Source organism: Sarcophilus harrisii, chromosome X, assembly GCF_902635505.1.
Source record: "Sarcophilus harrisii chromosome X, mSarHar1.11, whole genome shotgun sequence".
NCBI lineage: Eukaryota > Metazoa > Chordata > Mammalia > Dasyuromorphia > Dasyuridae > Sarcophilus > Sarcophilus harrisii.
Window position 1 is genome coordinate 26,384,750 of NC_045432.1, and position 22,930 is coordinate 26,407,679.

Here is a 22,930-nt window from a genome sequence, read left to right on the forward strand (position 1 = left end):
GACCCTGAGCAAGTCACTTAACCCCAGTTGCCTCAACAACAACAAAAAAAACCAACAACAAAAAATGAACAAACAAACAAACAAAAAAAGAAATCCTATTGTTAAAAAAAAAGGAGAGAGAATTCCTGTTACATCTATAACTCATACTCTTATAAAGTTGCCCTGGGCACTCAGAGGTAGAGACTTGCCCAAGATCACCCAGCTGGGCATGTGTAAAAGTGGAACTTGGGTCTTCTGACTTAGGTAGACTCTTTAAAAAAACTATAACAAATAAGACTTTTAACACATAGCAAACAGAATGCTAATTTACATGCTGCTTCCTAGCCAAGTGACCTGGGGTCAGTCATTTGATTTTAGCCTTAACTGCTTCATTTGTAAAATGATGTCGATAACTACTTACCTTTGCCAACTGTATCCTCACATAACACGAGCATCTGTGACAGTTATAACGCACATGTAGACAAGGTGCTATGGAGGAGAAACATTCTTGCTCCAAGGAGGAAGAGGAAAACAACATTCATTCTTTGTAACCCAAAGTCTGGGTCTCAGCTCCCACCATTACAAAATGAAGGAGCCGGGACAGAATCTGAGATTCAGAACCGAAAGGGCCCTTGGGGATGCCGAGAGAGGAAACTCGACCGGGGACCTTACACAGGGAACAAGCCACAGTCAGCACTGGAACTCGGGTCCTGTAATTCAATTGGGCACTTCTGGCACTGCCTTCTATGAAACCAGTGAGGAGACCTGGATCTCTTTTGTGCAGGGCTTTGCTAAGTCCACTTACCTGAAATCAGTGCCAACTTTCCTCAAGATTCTCCTAATTCGGCAAGGTCCTCATGCACACATGGGGTCAAACGAGAAAGCCGTTTAGAGCTTTTCTCGACCTGGCCCCTTCCTACCTTTCCAGCATTCTTTTTCTTTTGGAAGCAAACAGGGTAAAGTGACTTGTTCAGGGTGACATAGTTAGTAGGTGTCTGGATCTGAACTCAGATCCTCCTGACTCCAGAACTGGTGCTTTATCCATTGCAGCGCCACCTGGCTGCCCTTTCCCACCATGTTAGATATCATTCCCCTCTACAAACTGTATCATTCAGATCCACAGGCATATTTGTTCTTCCACACACTAGTCTCTGACTTTGGACCCCTCCCCATATAGAACACTCCCTCTCCTCACCTGCCCCTCCTCACCTCCCCTTCCTCACTTCCCCTTCCTCACCCTCCCCCTCCTCACCTCCCCTCTTAAAAGTTCCTGCTTTTCTTCCAGCAGCCTTTCCTAATTCTCCTTCCTGTAACTACCCTGCCTCTGCCCCAAATACCTTCTATCTATAGTACATGTACCATATGTACACATATTATACACACACATACATGTTGTCTCCCCTAGAGAACGTAGGCTTCTTGAGGGCAGGGACTAGTTCCCTTTTGTTTCTGTATCCCTATTACTCAGCACAAGTGCCTTGCATGCTGTAGGTGCTTAACAAATAGGGACAGCTAGGCGACATCGTGCATAGAGCGCTGGTCCTATAATCAGGACAACCTGAATTAAAATCTGACCCCCCACCACCACCACTTACTAGCTCTGTGACCTTTGTTAAGTCCCTTACCCTGTTTGCCAGGATTGGAGTTTGCTGTTACTATTTTAGGCAACTAGGTGGTGCTGCAGTAGATGGTATATCTGGCCTGGAGTCAGGAGTTCAAATCTGACCTCAGACATTAGCTGTGTGACCCTGGGCAAGTCACTTTACTGCCTCTGCTTCCTCATCTGTAAAACGAGCTGGAGAAGGAAATGGGCAAACCATTCCGGTATCTCTGCCAAGAAAACCCCAAAGAGGGTCACGAGGAGTCGGACACAACTGAACAACAACAATTATTACTATATTAAATGCCTATTGACTGGTTGTTGGTTCATTGATTTCCATTTCCTTCTCTACCACAGATGCTGCCTCCCCCAAGCTGGTCAAAAATTAGCTTGTGGAAAATTCAATTGATGGGAATAACTAGGGGACAATAGAATTGCATCACACCCACACATTGAAATTACTAGGGAGAGATTTAAATCATGCCCCGGAGCAGTGGAAGATGGGAAATGTGAATGTGATGCTCCCTCAGAGTGGGGGGGAGCCCCTCCTAATGAAGCCATCTCTAGATTCTAGAATCTTCTCTCAGACAAACGTGTATACACACACACACACACACACACACACACACACACACACACCCCTCTCTGTTTCTCTCGGTCTCAGTGATCTCATCAGCTCCCATAAGTTCCATAATCATCTTTATGTAGACGATTCTCCGATCTCTATATTCAGCGCTAGCCTTTCTCCTGACTATGTCACCAACTGCCTTTTGGACATTTTGATCTTGTTCTGAAACTCAGTGTGTCCAAAAAATGAACTGTCTGGGTCCCTAACCTTCCCCTCTTTCAAGCTTTCCTCTTCCTTTCTTTTTTAGGAGTTTTTCTCCCACAAGGTACCAGCATCCTCCCAGTCACTGGGGCTTGCAACTTTGGTATCATCTTCAATTCTTTGTTCTCATTCACCCTACGTACTTGCTGTGTTATCTAGTCTTAGCATTCTACCTTCAAAACATCTCTCTTACATGCTTCCTCCTCTTCCCTGAAAGTACAACCCTGGCCCGGGCCTTCTCACCCCGGCTACTGCAACAGTTTGTGGATGGATCTGACTGCCTCCACATCTCCCTACTCCAGTCCCTTCTCCACCGAGCTGCCAAAGTGATTTTCATAAACTGCAGATCCTTCTCTTCCTCAAAAAATTTCTGTGGCTCCCTATTACCTCTGAGATAATTTTGTTAAAAAAAATCTTCTTATTGGCTTAAAATTCCTTTCCTGCTCCTTCGGACCCTTCTAGTCTTCTTATATTTTACCCCCTTCCCCACACTCTATGATCCATCTCCATTGGCTTCCTTGCTATTCTTCACTACTCTAGTATAGTGCCTTTCTACTGCTTGTCTCTGTACCTGAAATGCTTTCCTTCTTCCCCTTTACTGCTTTCTTCCCTGAGATTGCCTTCCCTTCATACTATATACTGCTGCTAGGTGGCACAATGGAGAAAATAACCTAGAATCAGAAAGACTCGAGTTCAAATACTTACTTGTTGTGTGACCTCTGCCTACCTCAGTTTCCTCTTTTGTAAAATGGGGATAATAATACCACCTACCTTCCCTAGGTTGCCAGGAGGCCCAAATGCAATAACTATAAAGACTTAGCACAAGACTAGCCATATTTCAAGTGCTTAATAAATCCTTTTTGACCAGTAGACTAAAAAACTTGATGAAAAAGCTTTGCTAAAATCAAAGTCAACCACATCCACAACATTCTCCCCCCCTACTATTTCAATAATCCTGTCAAAAAAGAAAATGAGGTTAGTCTGGCAGAACCTATTCTTTTTTTATTATTATAGCTTTTTATATAAGAACATATGCATGGGTAATTTTTCAACATTGACCCTTGCACAAACTTCTGTTCCAACTTTTTCCCTCCTTCCCTCCACCCCCTCCCTTAGATGGCAGGCAGTCCCAAACATGTTAAATATGTTAAAGTATATGTTTTATATACATGTATATATGCATACATATATATATATGTATATAAACCATATATATATAACATATACTTTAATATATTTATATATATATATACATATTTATACAATTATCTTGTTGCACAAGAAAGATCGAATTTAGAAAGAAGGTAAAAATAACCTGGGAAGAAAAACAAAAATGCAAGCAAACAATAACAGAAAGAGTGGAAATGCTATGTTGTGGTCCACACTCATTTCCAATAGTTCTCTCTTTGGGTGTAGCTGGTTCTGTTCATCACTGATCAATTGGAACTGATTTGGATCCTCTCATTGTTGAAGAGAGCCACTTCCATCAGAATACATCCTCATACAGTATTGTTGCTGAAGTATATAATGACCTCCTGGTTCTGCTCATTTCACTCAGCATCAGTTCATGTAAGTCTCTCCAGGCCTCTCTGTATTCATCCTGCTGGTCATTTCTTACAGAACAATTGGCAGAACCTATTCTTGATAAAGCCAAGCTTCCTTTTCTAGATGTCCATTAACTATCCTTTTAATGATCTGTTCTAGAATTTTCCCAGGAATAGGAGTTAGGCTCACTGGTCTAGTTTGTTCACTGTTCTCTCACTTCTTGAAAAAAAAGGATATTTACTCCCTCCAGACTTGTGGTACCTTGCTCCCCCTGATCTTTCAAATATCACAGATGGTAGATGGGTAATACTACCTACCAGATCCTTCAGCGGTCTCAGGATGGAGTTCACATGGATCAAGTGAGTAAAATGCTTCCAAGGGAAGCCAAGGGTTCTCTTACTACTGCCTGATCTTGGGTATGTGCTAGACATCTGTGCTGTCTTCTCCAAAGCAGATGCTCTATTTGACAGACAAAACAGATAAAATAATTGAATGGCTCAATCAACTCTTTGTTGTCAGTTATAATCCTGTCAGTCACCCCAAGCAAAAGTCTTGGCCCTTTGATTCTCCCTTTTCTCTTTAAAGAGTGAAAAAAAAAACAATTTTGACTGTCCTCAGCATCTCTCCCTTACCTCAGCTCATTCTGAACTTTAGCATTTGATACTATTTATACAAGGTCACGACATACATTCTTAGATTCATTTTCTGTACATTTCTTTTTAAAAATCTAAATTGGTTCCCCAGTTGATAAATGTTCGATGGAAGTTTTCAGATGAAAAGATTTGAAAAAATGTTCTAAATCAGTATTGATTAGAGAAATGCGAATTAAAACAATTCTGAGGTAGCACCTCACACCTATCAGATTGGCTAATATGACAGAAAAGGAAAATGACAGATGTTGGAGGGATGGGACCCCAATGAATTGTTGATAGAGTTGTAGACTGATGCAAACATTCTGGAGAGCAATTTGGAACTTTGCCCAACTGTGCAAACCCTCTGATCCAGCAATACCACTGCTAGGTCTATATCCCAAAAAGAACAGAGAAAAAGGAAAAGAACTTATATGGGAAAATATTTATAATAGTCTTTTTGTGGCGGCAAAAATTTGGAGATTATAAGGAGATCCCCATCATTTGGGGAATGACGAAGAGTATTATGCTATAAGAAATGATGAGCAGGATGGTTTCAGGAACACCTGAGAAGCCTTATATGAACTGATGCAAAGTGAAGTGAGCAGAACCAGGAAAGCATTTATACACAGTAATAGCAATATTATATGATGATCAATTTTAAGTGATTTAGATATTTTCAGCAATACAATGATGCAAGATAATTCCAAAAGACCCATGACAAAAAAAATTTCCATCTAATGGAAGGACTCTGAATGCAGATCAATACATATTTTTAATTTTTTTCTTTGTTTCTTTTTCTTTTTTGGAGTTGGGGTGGGGAGTCAGAGCATTGCAGTTTTCATGCACAGAAGAATCTTCTGTGAGCCTCTTAGGCTACTCTGTCCCAGTTGCAAGCCGGTGGTTTGGCAGATTTGCTACAAAAGGCAAATTGTAAACCACTGAGCCCCAGAAAAACTCCAGACCTAGCTGCCATTACCCAGCACTGGAAATCAATCAGCAGAACTGAAAGTAACTGTCAATCCTTTGCACTGCACAGACCTCAAGCCTTAAAAATGAATAAAAAACCAAAAAGAACTCTCACCATAGACAACTTTTATGGAGAGAGAGAAGAACAGACCTCAAATCCTGAGGTTCCTAAAAAGCAAAGCAACTCCAGATGAAGTCCCACAGAGAGATATGAACTGGTCCCCATTTTACAAGGCTTTCTTGGAAGATTTCATAAAGGATCATAAAAGAGAGTTAGAAGAAAAATGGGGAAATCAAATGAGATCATTGCAAGAAGGAATGGAAAAAGTATATGATACCCTATAAAAGAGATATGAAAAAGACACCAATTCACTGGAAAATAAAATCTGTGAAATGGAAAAAGAATTCAATCAACAAAAAAGTCAATTGCCCAATTATAAAAGGAGCTAAAAAAGATAACTGAAGAAAATAATACATTAAAAATTAGAATTGAACAAATGGAAGTGAATGACTCGATGAGACTTCAAGAATCAGTCCAACATAAACAAAGAAAAATGAAAAAATAGAAGAAAAGATCAAATATCTTCTAGGAAAAACAACTGACATGGAGAATAGATCTAGGTGAGACAATCTAAGGATTATTGGACTTCCTGGAAGCCATGATGAAAAAAAGAACCTATACATTATCTTACAGGAAATCATAAAAGAAAACTGCCCTGACATTTTAGAATCAGAAGGCAAAATAGCCATTGAAAAAATTCACCAATCACCTCCTGAAAGAGACCCCAAAATTAAAACCCCAAGGAATATCATGGTTAAATTTCAGAACTATCACACCAAGGAAAAGATATTGCAAGCAGCCTGAAAGAAACAATTTAAATACCAAGGATGCACAATTAGGATTATATGGGACCTAGCAGCCTCTACTTTAAAGGATTGAAGGGCCTGGAATCTGAGATTCCAAAAGGCAAAGGAATTTGGCTTACAGCTAAGAATAAGCTAAAATGAGCACAATCTTTCAGAGAAGAAGATGGATATTCAATGATATAGGTGAATTTTACCTATTTCTAATGAAAAGACCAGAACTGAACAAAAAATTTGATCTCCAAACACAGAACTCAAGAGAAGCATAAAAAGGTAAAAAGGAAAGAACCCTTGAGAATCATATTTCTGTTATGGGTATACTTAGAAAATGTGGGTATAATTTGATTTTATGATGATATGATTTTGATTTTATGAATTATGATTTATGAATTATGAATTTTGGAATCAATAATTTGATTTTATGAAGGTAATATGAAAAAGAAATAGAGGTGGAAAGGGAACCACACTGAAAAAAGAGGTAAAATAAGGGAAATTACATCCCCCCGAAGAGGCAAAGAAAACCTATCATAACTGAAGGAAAGAAGAGAGGGGGATGAGCATTGTGTGAATCTTACTCTCAGATTTGGCTCAAAGAGAATATCAGACATAATTGGTTTTACAGAGAAACTTGTCTCACCTTATAGGCTAGTGGGAGGGAAAGGGGGAAAAGAAAGACTAATAGAAGGGAAAACAAGTATTGGAGGAAAGGTGTAAAAAAGGGGGCGGGGCTCTAAAGGGATGGACTGTTTGAGGGAGGTGGTCATCAAAAGCAAAATACTGGGGAGGAGGGAAGGGGGAAAGGAAAGAGAAAAGCCTAACTTAGGGTAAATAAGATGGCAGAAAATACAGAATTAGTTATTTTAACTGTGAATGGTAATGGGATGAACTCTCCCATAAAATGGAATTGGATAGAAGACTGGATTAAAAGCTAGAATCCTACAAAATGTTGTTTACAAGAAACACATTTAAAGCACAGTGATATACACAGAGTGAAGGTAAAGGGTTGAAGCAGAATCTATTATGCTTCAGGTGAAGGGAAAAAAAAGCAGGGATAGCCATCCTGATCTCAGATCAAATAAAAGCAAATATAGATCTAATGAAAAGAGATAAGGAAAGAAAACTGTTTTTACTAAAGGGTACCATAGATAATAAAACAATATCAATACTAAGCATATACGCACCAATAGTATAGCATCCAAATTCCTAGAAGAGAAGTCAAGAGAGATGCAAGAAGAAAGAGACAGCAAAACTATACTGGTGGGGGATCTCAACTTTGCTCTCTCAGAACTAGATAAATCGAACCACAAAATAAGTAAGAAAGAAGTTAAGAAATTAAGGAGGTAAACAAAATGTTAGACAAGTTAGGTATGATAGATCTTTGGATAAAATTGAATGGAGACAGAAAGGAGTACGCTTTTTTCTCAGTGGTTCATGGAACTTATACAAAAATTGACCATGTGTTAGGGCATAAAACCCTCAAAATCAAATGCAGAAAGGCAGAAATAGTAAATGCATTTTTTCAGATCATGATGCAATAAAAATGATATGCTATACAAAGCCAGGAGAAAATAGACCAAAAGTTATTGGAAATTAAATAATCTAATCCTAAAGAATGAATGGATGTAACAGCATAGACACAATCAACAACTTCATCCAAGAGAATGACAACAGTGAGACAACATACCAAAATTTGTAGGATGCAGCCAAAGCAGTTATAAGGGGAAATTTTATATCTCTAGATGCTTACTTGCATAAAATAAAGAAAGAGAAGATCGATGAATTGGGCTTACAATTAATAAAGCTAGAAAAAGAACAAATTAAAAACCCTCAATTAAATACCAAATTTGAAATCTTTCAGCATAATCAACTATATCAATAACCAAACTAACAAAAATCATATGATTATTTCAATAGATGCAGAAAAAGCATTTGATAAAATCCAACACTCATTCCTATTAAAAACATTAGAGAGTACAGGAATAAATGGACTTTTCCTTAAAATGATCAGTAGCATCTATCTAAAACCATCAGCAAACATCATATGTAATGGGAATAAACTTGAACCATTCCCAATAAGATCAGGAGTGAAACAAGGCTGCCCAGTATCACCATTACTATTCAATGTTGTATTAGAAATGCTAGCTTTGGCAATAAGAGAAGAAAAAGAGATAAAAGGAATTAGAGTAGGTCATGAGGAAACCAAATTATCACTGTTTGCAGATGATATGACGGTATACTTAGAGAACCCTAGAGAATCAACTAAAACACTACTAGAAACAATTTACAACTTTAGCAAAGTTGCAGGATACAAAAAAATCCCATATTTTATATATATATATATATGTGTGTGTGTGTGTGTGTGTGTGTGTGTGTGTGTGTGTATGTACATACACACACATTTCAGGATACAAAATAAATCCACATAAATCCTCAGCATTTTTATATATTACCAACAAAGTCCAGCAGCAAGAGATACAAAGAGAAATTCCATTCAAAATAACTGTCAATAGTATAAAATGTTTGGGAATCTATCTACCAAAGTAAAGTCAGGATATGAACACAACTACAAAACACCCACACCTAACACCGTACACCAAAATAAGGTCGAAATGGGTTCATGATCTAGACATAAAGAAAGATATTATAAACAAATTAGAAGAATATAGGATAGTTTACCTCTCAGATGTGTGGAGGAGGAAGGAATTTGTGACCAAAGAAGAACTAGAACTAAAGAGATCATTATCGAACTCAAAATAGATAATTTTGATTACATTAAGTTAAAAAGTTTTTGTACAAACAAAACTAATGCAGACAAGATCAGAAGGGAGTTGGGAAAATTGGGGAATCATTTGTACATTTAAGGGTTCTGATAAAGGCCTCATTTCTAAAATATATAGAGAATTAACAAATTTATAAGAATGCAAGCCATTCTCCAATTGATAAATGGTCAAAGGATATGGACAATTTTCAGATGAAGAAATTAAAACTATTTCTAATCACATGCTCTAAATCATTATTGATCAGAGAAATGCAAATTAAGATGACTCTGAAATACCACTATACACCTTTCAGATTGACTAAGATGACAGGAAAAGACAAGGATAAATGTTGGAGGGGATGTGGGAAAACAGACACTAATACATTGTTGGCAAATGGATCCAGACAATTTAGAGAGCAATTTGGACCTATGTTCCAAAAGTTATCAAACTTTGCATACCCTCTGAATGAGCAGCGTTTCTATTGGGCCTATATCCCAAAGAGATTTTACAGGAAGGAAAGGGACCCACAGGTGAAAAATGTTTGTGGCAGCCCTTTTTGTAGTGGCAAGAAACTGGAAACCGAGTGGATGCCCATCAGTTGGAGAATGGCTAAATAAGCTATGGTATATGAATGTTATGGAATATTATTGTTCTATAAGAAATGACCAGCAGGATGATTTCACAAAGGCTTGGAGAGACTTACATGCATTGATGCTAAGTGAAATGAGCAGGACCAGGAGATCATTGTACACAGCAACATCAGTATTATAGGATGATCAATTCTGATGGATGTGACTCCAACAATGAGATGATTGATGCCAGTTCCAATGATCTTGTGATGAAGAGAGCCATCTACACCCAGAGAGAGGACTGTGGGAACTGAATGTGGATCACAACATAACATTCTCACTCTTTTTGTTGTTGTTCACTTGCATTTTGTTTTCTTACTCATTTACTTTCTTTTTTTTAATCTGATTTCTCTTGTGCAGCAAGAGAACTGTATAAATGTTTATACATATTGGATTTAACATATATTTAACATGTTTAACATATATTGAATTGCTTGCCATCTGGGGAGGGGGGTGGGGGAACAAGGGGAAAATCTGAAACACAAGGCTATGCAAGGGTCAATGTTGAAAAATTATCTGTGCATATGTTTTGAAAATAAAAAAAAGCTTTATTACAAATTTCAAGCTGAAAGGAATCTCAGGGACCCTCTAATCCAATCCCCTCATTTTACAGACAAGGAAACTGAGGCTCACTGAAAGGAAGTGATTTGTCCAAGTTCACAAGGGTAGTGATCATCACGGGTGGAATTTTAGGTCCTTCAACTTCCAGAGCCAGTGACCTTTCCACTGTACTTTTCAGCTCCTCAAGGTATCCTGACACCTGGGTTAGGAGTATAAGCTCTTTAGGGAGCAAAGTACATTTGCTTTCTCCCTGGCCCATTGTGGCCAAAACAAGGCCACAGTCACTGTTGACTTGCTTTGATCTCCTTTGAAAATAACTATAATTCACACATAGGAGTCCTGTCAGAAAGGTGAGTCAGCAAACCACATAGTGGTACTTGAGAAGCAATTTTGTTCTTCCTGCGTGCGTGTGTGTGTGTGTGTGTGTGTGTGTGTGTGTGTAGGGAGGTCAGGCACTTGAAAAATTTATGGAATGACCTTCTAGTCCCATGAGAGCTTCTGCTCTTCATTGGGGAAAATACCCTCGGTCTCCCCCACCATTGGTCCCTCCTGTACAAGTCACCTTGTAGAAATGAATGGGGGCACATGGGAGCAGTGGCCTTTTGTCAAATAAAGAAATACACTAAATAGATTGATTTGGGAGACATCAAGACCGAGGGGAGGGTATGAGATTTTGAGTGAAGATATCTGGATATCTATGTACTACCACAAACTAGCTGTGTGATTTTTCCCATTCTGGGTCTCGGTTTCCTTATCTGTAAGACAGGGTTAATAATATTTCATGCTACCAACTACATGGGGCAATTGTGAAAAGAAGTAATTTCTAAATTTAAGTTTATAGAAATCGAGCAATGGATTTGAAGTCAGAAGACTTGGATTCAAATCCTGCTTCTATAGAACTTTGGACATAGGTCTTTCCTTCCCTGGGCCTCATTTTCCCCACTGTGAAGTGAGAGGGTTGGATTTGGGGATCTTCTAGGGTGATTCTTATTAGATCCTATGGGTAACCCTGGATCTCAGTTTCCTCCCATGTAAAATGAGGAAGCTGGCCTACGTGGACTTTGAGGGCTTTTCTTGGTCTGAATCTATGATCCTAAAAACAGAAGTTGTTATTATTAAGGCAGATTTGCATATATTGAGATTGCCAATACATGTATATGGACGCATGGCCTTAGCACCTCAGTCGGGTTGACTCTGTGGCGAGATTACATGGACCAGAGTTCCACAAGATGGGAAAGAAAGCATGAATGGATTTCAACCTGCTCCACTGGTGGAAATGCCCACATCACTAGGATCCTAGATGCAATTGAATATTTGTAGATTTGCTTAGAAGGCAGCTAGGTGGCGCTATAACAAATAGAGCGCTGGGCCTGGAGTCAGGAAGACCCGAGTTCAAATTTGACCTCGAGCACTTTCTAGCTTTGTGTCCCTGGGCAAGTCACTTCCCCAGTTTGCCTCGGTTTCCTTATCTAAATAGACATAGAAAAGGAAATGGCAAACCACTCTTTGCCAAGAAAATCCCAAATGGGCTCGGGATTGAACAATTAACCAAGTGGTTATTTATCCTTTTCCTAAAGAATTCCAAGGAGTTGATCCAGAAGTGTTTCTACTGGGCTTATACCCCAAGGAGATACTAAAGAAGGGAAAGGGACCAGTATGTGCCAAAATGTTTGTGGCAGCCCTATTTGTAGTGGCTAGAAGCTGGAAACTGAGCGGATGCCCATCAATTGGAGAATGGTTGGATAAATTGTGGTATATGGATGTTATGGAATATTATTGTTCTGTAAGAAATGACCAGCAAGATGAATACAGAGAGGCTTGGAGAGAATTACATGAACTGATGCTAAGTGAAATGAGCAGAACCAAGAGATCATTATATATGTCAACAACAATACTGTATGAAGATGTGTTCTGATGGAAGTGGATTTCTTTGACAAAGAGACCTAATTCAGTTTCAATTGATCAATGATGGACAGAAGCAGCTACACCCAAAGAAAAAAAAACACTGGGAAATGAATGTAAACTCTTTGCATTTTTCTTTTTCTTCCCGGGTTATTTCTACCTCCTGAATCCAATTCTCCCTGTGCAACAAGAAAACTGTTTGGATCTGCACACATACAATGTATCTAGGATATACTAGGACATATTCAGCATATATAGGACTGCTTGCCATCTAGGGGAGGGGGTGGAGGGTGGGAGGGAAAAATCGGAACAGAAATGAGTGCAAGGGATAATGTTGTAAAAAAAAATTACCCTGGCATGAATTCTGTCAATAAAAAGTTACTATAATAATTAAAAAAAAAAAAAGAATTCCAAGGAGGGGCAGCCCCACCTCCTCTTAAAGTAGCTCATTCCATTTCGGGATAACCTCATCTGGCCCTTTTGTATCTTTCACCCACTGCAGCTCATTCTCCCTCTAAGGCTGAACAGACCAACTCTCCACCCCCCTGCTCTGCTCTCCTCTGTGGTCCTCCCCAAACCATCCCTAGTTCCTTCAATTGATTCTCATGTGGCATGGGTTCAAGGCCCTTTCACCAACTTAATTAACCTCAGATCTTTCTCAGACCAAGCACTCTCTAAATATGGTTCCCATGTCTCATACTTGTGAAGTTAACTGTTTGCACCCAAGTTTAAGACTTTACATTTGTCCCTACTGAATTTTCTTTTTATTACATTAGACCCAGCTCTCGAGCCTGTCAAGATCCTCTTGAATTTAGACTGTCATCTAGTGTGTTAACCACCCCCTCCCAGCTAAGATGTCTAAAATCTAAGCATCTCTTCTCTGTCTGCATTCAAGTCATTGATCAAAATGATTATAAAGGACAGGACTGAACACCAAAAGCCGAGCAATCATCCACTAATTAGGAATAAAAAAAAGAGATGAGGCCATTCTAGCTCTCTGTAACTACCATTTCTCTCTCCTCCTCCTTTCATGGTCCCTTCCAGAATTTTCCCAGAAACCAAAGTCAAGCTCACTAGCCTATGGTTATCTCCACTTACTTGGAAAGTGGGACATTTGTCCGTCTCCAGGTTTGTGGTACCTTTACCATTTTCCAGAATTTCTCAAATATCCCTGGCAGGGGCTCGGCCGTCTCACCCGACCCTTCTCTCAGTACCTGAGGATGTGATTCATCTGGGCCAGGTGTCTTGGCTTCATCAAGGGAAGTTCGGAGCTCTCTTATTCTCCTCTCACTTACCTTAGTATTAACTCACTGCTAGTCATTTTTGTCCTGTCCCTTTCAGGGTAAAGGTTGTTCTCCTTGCCAGAAAAATCAGAGACAAAATCACAATTGAACAGCTCTGCCTTCTCTCTCGTCCCATCCTCCCCGAGCCCTTCTTCAATCCTTCTTTTTCTCCTAGTATAGCTTTAAAAAAGATCCCTCTTTATGCTCCTTGGCTCCCCTTGCCAGCTATCTCCTGTTCACTGGTTTTGCTGGCAGTTTTTGTCCATTTCTTTTTCAAAATCTAAGCTAGCTGATGAGTTCCCTATGTTTCCACATTGGTTTCTCCAGATAAATCCCATGTTTCCTCCTCACTGAAACCGTTTCCCTTTGTAGTTGCAGAATTTCATTCTTGGGTATCTCCCAACCCTCCTTGGCTGACTTCCCCCCATGGAATCTCACTAACTTTCTTCTAAATTCTAACTCTTCTTCATCTGGGGTACATTTTAGACCCTGCCTGGCTCCCCTCCCTTTCTCGGTCCCAAACTTGCTACGAGGGAACGATCACCCTCATTTCTACCCTTGTGAATGAAAATCAGATCCAGAATTGACTTTTCCCTGTTGAGGGATGGAATGATCACAAAGGGAAGAAATTATTAACTAGTCACCTTTTAGCAAAGAGCTCCAGCTGATGTCTATCTAGATAATTGAAAACGATTCCCTCCCTCTCCCCTTCCCCCCATCACTTCTACCATGACTCTGTGTCAGACTTCTGCTCTGCTTTGGAAGGCTCGATTATTTCCTTCTTCCTCGGGAGGGGGAACTCGGGTATTTTCCAAATATCTCATCTATTTCTTCTCCCTGTCCTGTGGTCTATAGTATACCCCCAAGACAGCATCATTTCTGTTTTCACTATGAACTTAACCCAAACCTTCTCCTGCCATGCATGATTCCCCCATAGTTCCTTAAGGGAGAATCCTCATAAAATTATACCTATTTATTCTGCAATGGTATCTCACCCTTTCTCTTTTTACCTCTATGCTTTTTTATATAGTTTCTATACACTTTTTTCTTTTTTGCTAAGCAATTGAAGTTAAGTGACTTGCCCAGGGTCCCACGGCTAGGAAGTGTTAAGTGTCCGAGACCAGATTTGAACTCTGGTCCTCCTGACTTCAGGGGCTGGTGCTCTATCCACTGCGCCACCTAGCTGCCCCCTTTCCTACACTTTTAAATAAAATATATACATCCAGAGTCAGGGCCCAATGATATTTATGAAGTCCAGTTTACCTCCTTGAGCTAGAACTTATTTGTTGTCTAAGCTTTGAGCATTTAGGCATAAGCATCTGGGCTAGGGGTTTTACTACTGACTCCTTCCTTGCATCTTCTCTTGTGAATTCCCAGGAGTCTAAGCTGCTGTTCTTTGGGGATATACATCAATAGCCTTTGCCTTTCCCCATCCTTGTCAGTTGAAATGCCTTTTTTTTTTTAAAAAAAAAGCTTTGTAAAGTACCTGTGAAAATACAACCTGAGCAGCTTCTGTTAAGTAGAGTCCACTTCTGGTCAGGAACCGAGTGTGCTTATGTCAATAAGCTCCGGCCCAGAGATCCACCTCACGTTCCTTGGCCAGATGTTCACTTCCTAAATTTATTTTTCTCCTCTGTGTCCTTTTCCTTCAATGGTTAACAGTAAGGAAAGTGCAAACAGTGCCCATCTGGTCTTTGGGTTTTTCCTATCACTTCATAATCAACTTTTTGGTTTCCCATTTTTACTCACCCAACTCACATAAAATGTCGCCCATTTTGATAAGTCTCTGGATGATTTCTGTTGTGTCTTGGATGAATACCCCAGGCAGAGGACAGACTCTCTATTCTTATGACCAGGTCAACAAATAACTGTCACCATCCTCCTGAGCAAGAAATCATCTGCTATTCTCCTATTTATCTTTATCCTCTGACTTTTTCTGGAAGATCTCTTGCCTAAAAGCTTCTGTTTTGAAGCTCTCTCTGTGGAGAGCGTTTCCTTTTCCTTCCGTCTCTTTCCTGTGTTATCTCTCCCTATTCCCTCTCCATCTCACAAGGGTAAAGATTCCCCTCCCCTACCTCAGATCTTTGGCCATGAAAGGCTTGATTATTTCCCGGGGGAAGGCTTCCTTCCTCCTTGGGAGTGTGAACTCTTTGAGCCCTTTCACCTCCTCCTCCAGGAGGGAGCTCAGGACACTTGGAACCGAGTCTACTGTGAACTGAGTTCCTTTGGGTGCCTCGGGCTGTGTCCCACTCATTGGGGTAGAGCTCAGGTTGTAGTTGTTGAGTGCTGCTAGGCAGCCTCACGTGGTATTCCTAGGAGGGACCTGAGGCACTCTGTACCTGGCACACCTGAAAATCTGCTGGTTGCCAGGAGCCCCAAAGAGCCTCCTCCACCTGCTCTCTGCTGCTCTCTCTCCCTCCCTCCCTCCCCCCTTCCTCTCTCTCTCTGTCTCTCTCTCTCTCCTTTTGAGAATCTCTCATTTTTTTCTCTTTTTCTCTCTATACTGGGCTCTCTGATCATCTGAATTCCCCCCATGGTTCCCAGAGAAGCCCACCTGTTTGCTGTCTCCTCCTCCCATCTCACCCCGTGCCCAGCCCCAAAGCCAATTGATCTGTACTCACCTGGATGTCTTGGCACTTGCCACTCATCTGACATGGAATATGTACTTACTCTGAATCTGTGTCCCTCCTTTTCCTTCAAAACTCACCTCTTCCAAGGAGCCTTCCCTGATTGACCCATTCCACCAGGCTCATCCTTTTGCTCTGTGACCCCTCAGATTACACTCTGCTGATACTTTATTTATTACTCATCCCTAAGAACAGAAATTTCCCCCTCCGTGCAATGGGACTGGAAGTAGATGACCTCTATGGTACTTCTCAGATCCGACACGTTTTTGAATCCCTAGACAAGCCCTCTCCCCTCCTCTGGGAGTTATCTCAGGTCTGCACCGTGGAGCCACAAGGTTCTCCAATCTTTCCCAATTACCCGCACCCCCCCCCCTTGATTTTGATCACATTCACTCCAAGGAACAGGATCTGAAAAGAAGGGGATTCAATGAGCCTGGCCTCCCAGGAGAAGGTGATCCTCAAGTCTCATTCTCCCCATTTTATAGATAAGCAGGCCGAGACCTAGTGAGTGACAGAGCCAGGACACGAGTCTAGCTCTCCTTAGTACTACCCCACACTGCCTCCCAAGGAGGTAAGACTTCTTAGGAATAGAGAGAGGACCAGGTCGCGTTCGCTGCCAGGGAGGAAGCTGGGATTAGGGTGCTACAGAAGGGGCCTGACCACCTGATGACCCAACCATTTGCAGAGCATTTGGTTTTCTTTCTCATTTTTTTTTTCCTTTTTGATCTGATTTTTCTTGTGCAGCATGATAACTGGACATCGGATTACTTGCCATCTGGGGGGGGGGGGGAATTGGAACAGAAGGTCTTGAAAGGGTCAATGCCGAAAAATTACCCGTGTAGATGTTCTTTTTTAGAGTTTTTTATTGACAAAACATATGCAGGGTAATCTCTCAACACTGACCTTTGCAAAAACCCGTTTCATCTTTTCCCCTCCTTCCCCCCACCCCCGCCCCAAGATGGCAGGCAGTCCCGTACATGTTAAACATGTATTATCTGAAGATAAAAAGCTTTAATAAAAAAATAAAAATAAAATGTTTTTAAAAAAAGATCTGCCAAAAGGGCAAGGGAAAAGAAGGGCACCGGGTACCTCCCCGGGCAACGGTCACTCTACCGAGAGGCAGCCTTGGGGCACAGCCGGGCTGGGAGCTAGATGTTCCTAACAGCCAACGTCTGAAGGTTGGCAGGGGGTTTCATCCCTTTGTTAACGGGCCCTGGGAAGTAGGGATGACCATTTCCCCCATTTTAAGGATCAGAGAGATTGCTTCAGACTCACTCAGGGTCACCCAGGAACAGTGTCTGTGGCCAGGTCTCTAGCTACCCCGTTTAATGACCCCAGAGGAGACTGGGAGAGTCCTTGTTCCAGAGGGCCGCCCCCTCCTCCTTCCCCAGCAGATCTCTGGTTGGGTTTTTGGCGGAGCTGGTTTCCTTCATGCCGAGGGAATCCCCTCGGAACTGCTGAGGCTGGAGACTGAAACACTAACCGCCCTCCAGGGGAGCGAAGGAGGCTTCGCCAGAGCTGAGTTCAGCACGAGCCGCTCCTAAGTAGCCCAGGCGCTGATTCAGGCTTAGGCTTGGTGGGAGCCGAGCCAGGGAACTCCGAGGAGACTCCCCTGCCTGCACAGTCTAGGGCTCGGGCTGAACTCGGGATTGCCCAGTGCCCCCATCCACAGATGACCAGAGAGGGAAGAGCCTGGGTAGCCAGGCCAAAGGTCAGTCCCAAGATTCCCCTTCTGGGCTCCACTAGGCTTGACCTTGGAGAAGCTTATTCAGGTCCAAGTTTCCTGTCCCCTCAACCTCACATGTTCTTGTGCTAGTCTCCTGGAACTCTCCCCCAACCCCCCCCCCCAAGGTTCCCTCTTTATTTTGCTTCCGCCTCAAGGATTCTTCAGCTAAGTGTGACCCTTTCTTGACCTTAGAGCATGTTCAGAATCCATTGGAGTGTGCCAGGCTCTTCTTGTCCTTTCCAGGCTTGATGGATCAAGGTGACAGGGACAGTCTGTGCCCGGGGGCACAAAGGCACCCCGCCCACCCCTCACCCCCAGCCCCGCTGGCTTCAGAACATGTTTACTCCAAAGCAGAAGGCCATCATGCAGAGAACATTGGCTTGGCCCGGGATCAAACTCACCCATCAATTTACATTCAGTGCCATTTACCAGCAGTGTGACCTCAGGTAAACCAGATATCCTCTTCTGCTCTCAGTTTCCTCATCTGTCACATGAGGTCAGGTAGATGAGAGACTGCCCCAAGATCTATGCTCCTAATGGGCGTCACCTTGGCCAAGTCCCTTCCCCAAATCTGAGCCCGTTTCCTCCTCTGCAAAATTTTCGGGGGGGCTAGACTAGAGGGCATCTGAAGGCCTTTGTCAGTCTAGATCTATGCTCCTAATGTGTGTGATCTTGGCCAAGTCCCTTTCCCAAATCTGAGCCTGTTTCTTCCTCTGCAGAATTGGGAGGCTGCACTAGAAGACACCTGAAGGCCCTTGTCAGTCTAGATCTATGCTCCTAATGGGTGTGACCTTGGAAAGACCCTTCCCCTCCCTGTCCTCAGTTTTCCTCCTCCTGTCTCTGTGGTCCCTTCCAGCTCTAGACCTAGGATCCTATGTGTGACCTTGGGGCACTGGATCTCCCTCCTTGAGCCTCAGTTTCTTTACCTGTAAAATGAGGCATCTGATTGGAGTCAATGATTATGCAGGTGCCTCTTAGCTATGATCTGAAGATAACGAGAGCCATTCCCGCTCCCTATTAGCCCCCTTCTCTAGGGGTTCCGTGTTGGGATCAGAACTTGACCTCATTAGACCCAGGTCCCAACTGGCTGAACAGACGCAGCCCCAAACCCTGGCAGTCCCGGGCTGACCCCATTAGAAGTAGCAATCTCTCTATTGTCCAGAGGATGCTGCTTTCTGGGGCCTTTTTGGAAGGAACCCCAGCCTCCTTCCCCTTTCAGACAAGGGCGAACCCCTCCCAAGCCTAAAATGTCTCATTCCAGGGTTCTGTCACCAATAATTGGAGGCCATAATTCAAGCCCCTGGGATCCTGCAGTCTGAGAAGTGTTTGGGAAAAAAAAAAAGACAAAAAAGGCAACTCATGTCTGACTACCTCAGGGAAACGGGCTCAGCAGCCTTATTATTTTAAAGCTTTAAATCCTACTTTATTGGACCCAGAAGGAAATTCGCAGCCTGGAGAAGAGGGAAGACATGGAGCTGGTGTAATTGCCCAACGACTAGGGCCGGGCTTTCTCACTAACAGAAGGCAGCTTCGGTCTCCCCCCCACCACAATTGTTGCTCTGAAGTAGCTCCCCCCAAATTCGGACAAAGATGGGGCACTGGCGACTTGAGCTAGGCAGCCTGGGAGGAGGGGGGGCTGGCTCCTGAGAGGCGTTGGGATAATGGCGGAAGAAGGATGCTGGGGGTCTTGCTGACGCACCTTGGCCCTGTAGAGCTGCTCGCTCGCCCTTCGGTGAATTCCCCCCTATTAGGGCCCCGGGGAAACTGCAGAGGCAGGTCCTTCTCTCCCCCCCCACCCACCCAAGCCACTGGCTGCTGCCAAAGCCCAGCCCTGCAGCCCTGTGCTATTGAGGGGAGGGGCTCTCCAAGCCCTTGGCATTAGGGTGAGGTGCAAAACATGAATATTATTAGTGGCAAGCAGGGAAAATTGATGCGGCCTTGGGCATCTCGGGAGACCACCCAGGGAGCTAGCTACAGGGATCTGCCTGGATCTAGAGGAGGCTGGACCCCCCCCCCAGGCCTCCCGCCTGGGCATCCGCAGCCAGACACACATTCGCTCGCATTCATACATATGCACGCACGCAGAGACACAGGCCAGTCAGTCAATAAGCATTTATTAGGCAGTTATTAGGTGCCAGCCACTGTTCAGGGCACACACACACACACACACACACACGGCAGGCGCGGACACTCGGAACCATCCATCACCAGATATTTATTAAGCGGCTGCCTGGGAGGCCGGGCAGTGCGCAGGAGAGCCACGCAGCCGTTCACACGGCCCCCCGAGACTCGGACCCCCGGGGGCAGACACCAACCGGCCCGATCCGCCGCCGCCACAGACACACAGAGATCCGGCCCAACCGTATTTCCGGACCCGGAGTCATCACGCAACAAGCAACAAGCATTTACCGAGCGGCCACGGCGGACTGCGCGCTGAACCCGCCAGACACACGGTCCCAGACTTGGACCCAGACACAGACACACCCACATACCCAGCCAGACGCACTGGCGGGCGCGGGGCTGGCGAAGCCGCGCGCACCGACGGACACACACGCACATACATGTCCGTCTCCCCCCCCCACACCTCCCACCGGCGTTGCGCATCTCGGCTCACCGGAGCTCGGCCCCGGCCCCCCCTCCCCACCAGCCCGTTCAGCGCACGGAGCGCACCACATCGAGCGCGCACCGCACCGAGCGCTCCTAAGCGCTCCGCACCGAGCGCTCCCGCACCGAGCGCGCCAGCGGCGGGGGAAAGGACTGGGGGGGGGCAGGGAATGAGGGGGGGGGCTCCCCGGGATGCTTCTTCCACTCTCGCCCTGACCAGGGCTAGTGCCTGGCGGGTACGCACGCCGGGCGCTCCGTTCCTCCCTGCCCGGGACGGGCGGCCGGACAGGCAGGTAGGGGAAGGGGAGGCGGGCGGCGTGCGCGGCGCCTCTACTTACTTACCCATGGAATCGGCCAGCGAGATTTCGCTGGAGCGCTGCTGAGTCAGGGACTGGTGCATGGTGAGAGGCGCGGCGCTGCAGCGCCCTCCGCCCCAGTTCCCGGGCTCGGGAGCCTCCGTCTGCTCCGCCGTGGCCGTGGCGTCGGCCGTTCGCTCCCTTCCGGAGCCCTTCTAGGAGAGAGCGCTCGCTGCGAGATGCTACCCAGTCGCCGCCGCCGCCGCCTATCCCTCTCTATTCCCAGGGCGCCCGCGGCATTGGCTGGCTGGCTGGCGGTCTGCGCTTGCGCAACCTCCCCGCCCCGCCAGCACCTCCCTCTCCCCTCCCCATCCCTACACCCCTCCCCAGCCCCAGCCCCATCTCTCCCCCCTCCTTACTTCTACATTGCGCCCATTTAGAGCTGCGTTCTGCTTAGAAAAGTGAGGGGTTGGGTCTATTGGGGTGTCGCAATGAAAAAAGGGGGGATGCGGAGAAACCGCCTGCTTTAAAGTTAGATTTGGGGGGGCCAGGGGCACACACCCCCCCCCGCCCCCCGCCTCGAACACACACAAACCCTCACACACTCACACACACACACTCGGGCTTTGCAGTGTTCTCCGCATTGCCCCAGGGAAGTCACAAGGGAGCTGGCAGGGGAGTCCGAAAAACCATGGAGGGGATTAATCACCACAGGGACCAGGGCCGCGGGGCCCCTTCGATCCCGAGAAGGGATGGGATCTGGCCGCTCACCGAGAGCCCGGATCCGCAAAAGTACCGCAGAAAAAGGCACCGAGGCCCTTGTCGGGGGAGATTCGAATCCCACCCTCGTTGCTTTCGGCCATTCTGGACCTTAGTTTCCTCCTCTGTCGAACCAAGAGCTAGGTGGGAGGAGATGGCCTCTGAAATGCCTTCCATTTCTAGACAGGGGATCCTAACTGTGTGACCCTAAGCGAGTCACTTCCCTTCCTCGCTTCTCGGTAATAGGAACGGGCGACTTAGGAACCAGACCTGGCCAAGTCTTGGATCTGAGAACTAGGGACAGAAAGGAGGCAGCTTCGGGTGCAGATCCAGTGAATAAGCTTTATCTCGTCTTCGAATCGCAGCAGCTCCTTGCGAGGAAAGGAACTGGGATCTCCATTTTACACACGGGGAAACTGAGGCCCAGAGAAGGGCGGTGACGCCTCGAATCCCTCAAAACAGTGGCAGAGCCCCTCTTAGAACCTCCCTCCTTTGCTGGTCTTTTTCTGCTCTACTAGTTCCCCACTGTAGTCAGTAAACATGCAACACGTTATTCTAGCAGGAGTGACGCTTTATTCTAGCAGGAGTAACGCAGTATTCTAGCGGGAGTAGCGCTTTATTCTAGCGGGAGTAGCGCTTTATTCTAGCGGGAGTAGCGCTTTATTCTAGCGGGAGTAGCGCATTGTTCTAGCGGGAGTAACAGTAGGCTAGCAGGGTACGAGGGGAAATGGAGATCCATTGGGAAAGGTGGAGGTGAAGCCGGGGATGGCGGCTGCATGACGGGTTACTGGAACAGCTGCTTGGTCGCTGCTGCAGAAAGCCGACCAACAACAGTTCCCCGTCGCCGCCGGTCTCCAGGGGCCGCCATGTGGCTGCGAAGCAAGGAGCACCAAGGGCTGCGAAGGGACCCGTCGGCGGGTGACCCGAAGCTCCAGGGAGAGGGGCGGCGGGTGGAAAGAGGTCTCCGCAAGAAAGGAGGAGGGGCCGGCCCCGCGGGCGTCACACAGGGCGGGCCGAAGGGTGAAGGGCCCCCTCGGCTACCAGGGAGGCTCCCGGGAGGAGAGAGGAGGTAGATCCGGCCACGAAGCAAATTTATGGAAAACTGGAGAACAGCGCGCCGGAGTCCCCCACCTCTGCGGAGAAGGGAGGCAGGGCACAAATGGCTCGGAGCCTTCATTTTGATTGATCTTTTTTATTTTTTACATATCACCTACATTTCCCAGCGTATCCTCCCCTGCCCCCCTTCCTCAGGCAGCTGCCCGCCCCCCGCCCCCCCCCCCCCCCCCCCCGTGTGGGGATGGAAATAACCAGTTCAGCTGAACTAACCAACGTGCTGAACGCTGAAAGCACGTGATGCCCTCAGTGGGCT

General features: G+C 45.1%; 1 protein-coding gene across 2 annotated transcripts in view; it reads right to left on the reverse strand.

Annotated features, from left to right (window-relative positions):
• The window catches only part of TMEM255A (transmembrane protein 255A), a 90,992-nt gene extending 69,915 nt beyond the window's left edge, over positions 1-21,077 (reverse strand). For both annotated transcript variants that reach the window (XM_031944890.1, XM_031944891.1), the window contains exon 1: positions 20,849-21,077. In XM_031944890.1, the coding sequence (XP_031800750.1) occupies positions 20,849-20,906 (58 nt within the window). In that variant the 5' untranslated portion in view covers positions 20,907-21,077. The remainder of the gene's footprint in view (positions 1-20,848) is intronic.
• Positions 21,078-22,930: the final 1,853 nt, after the last annotated feature.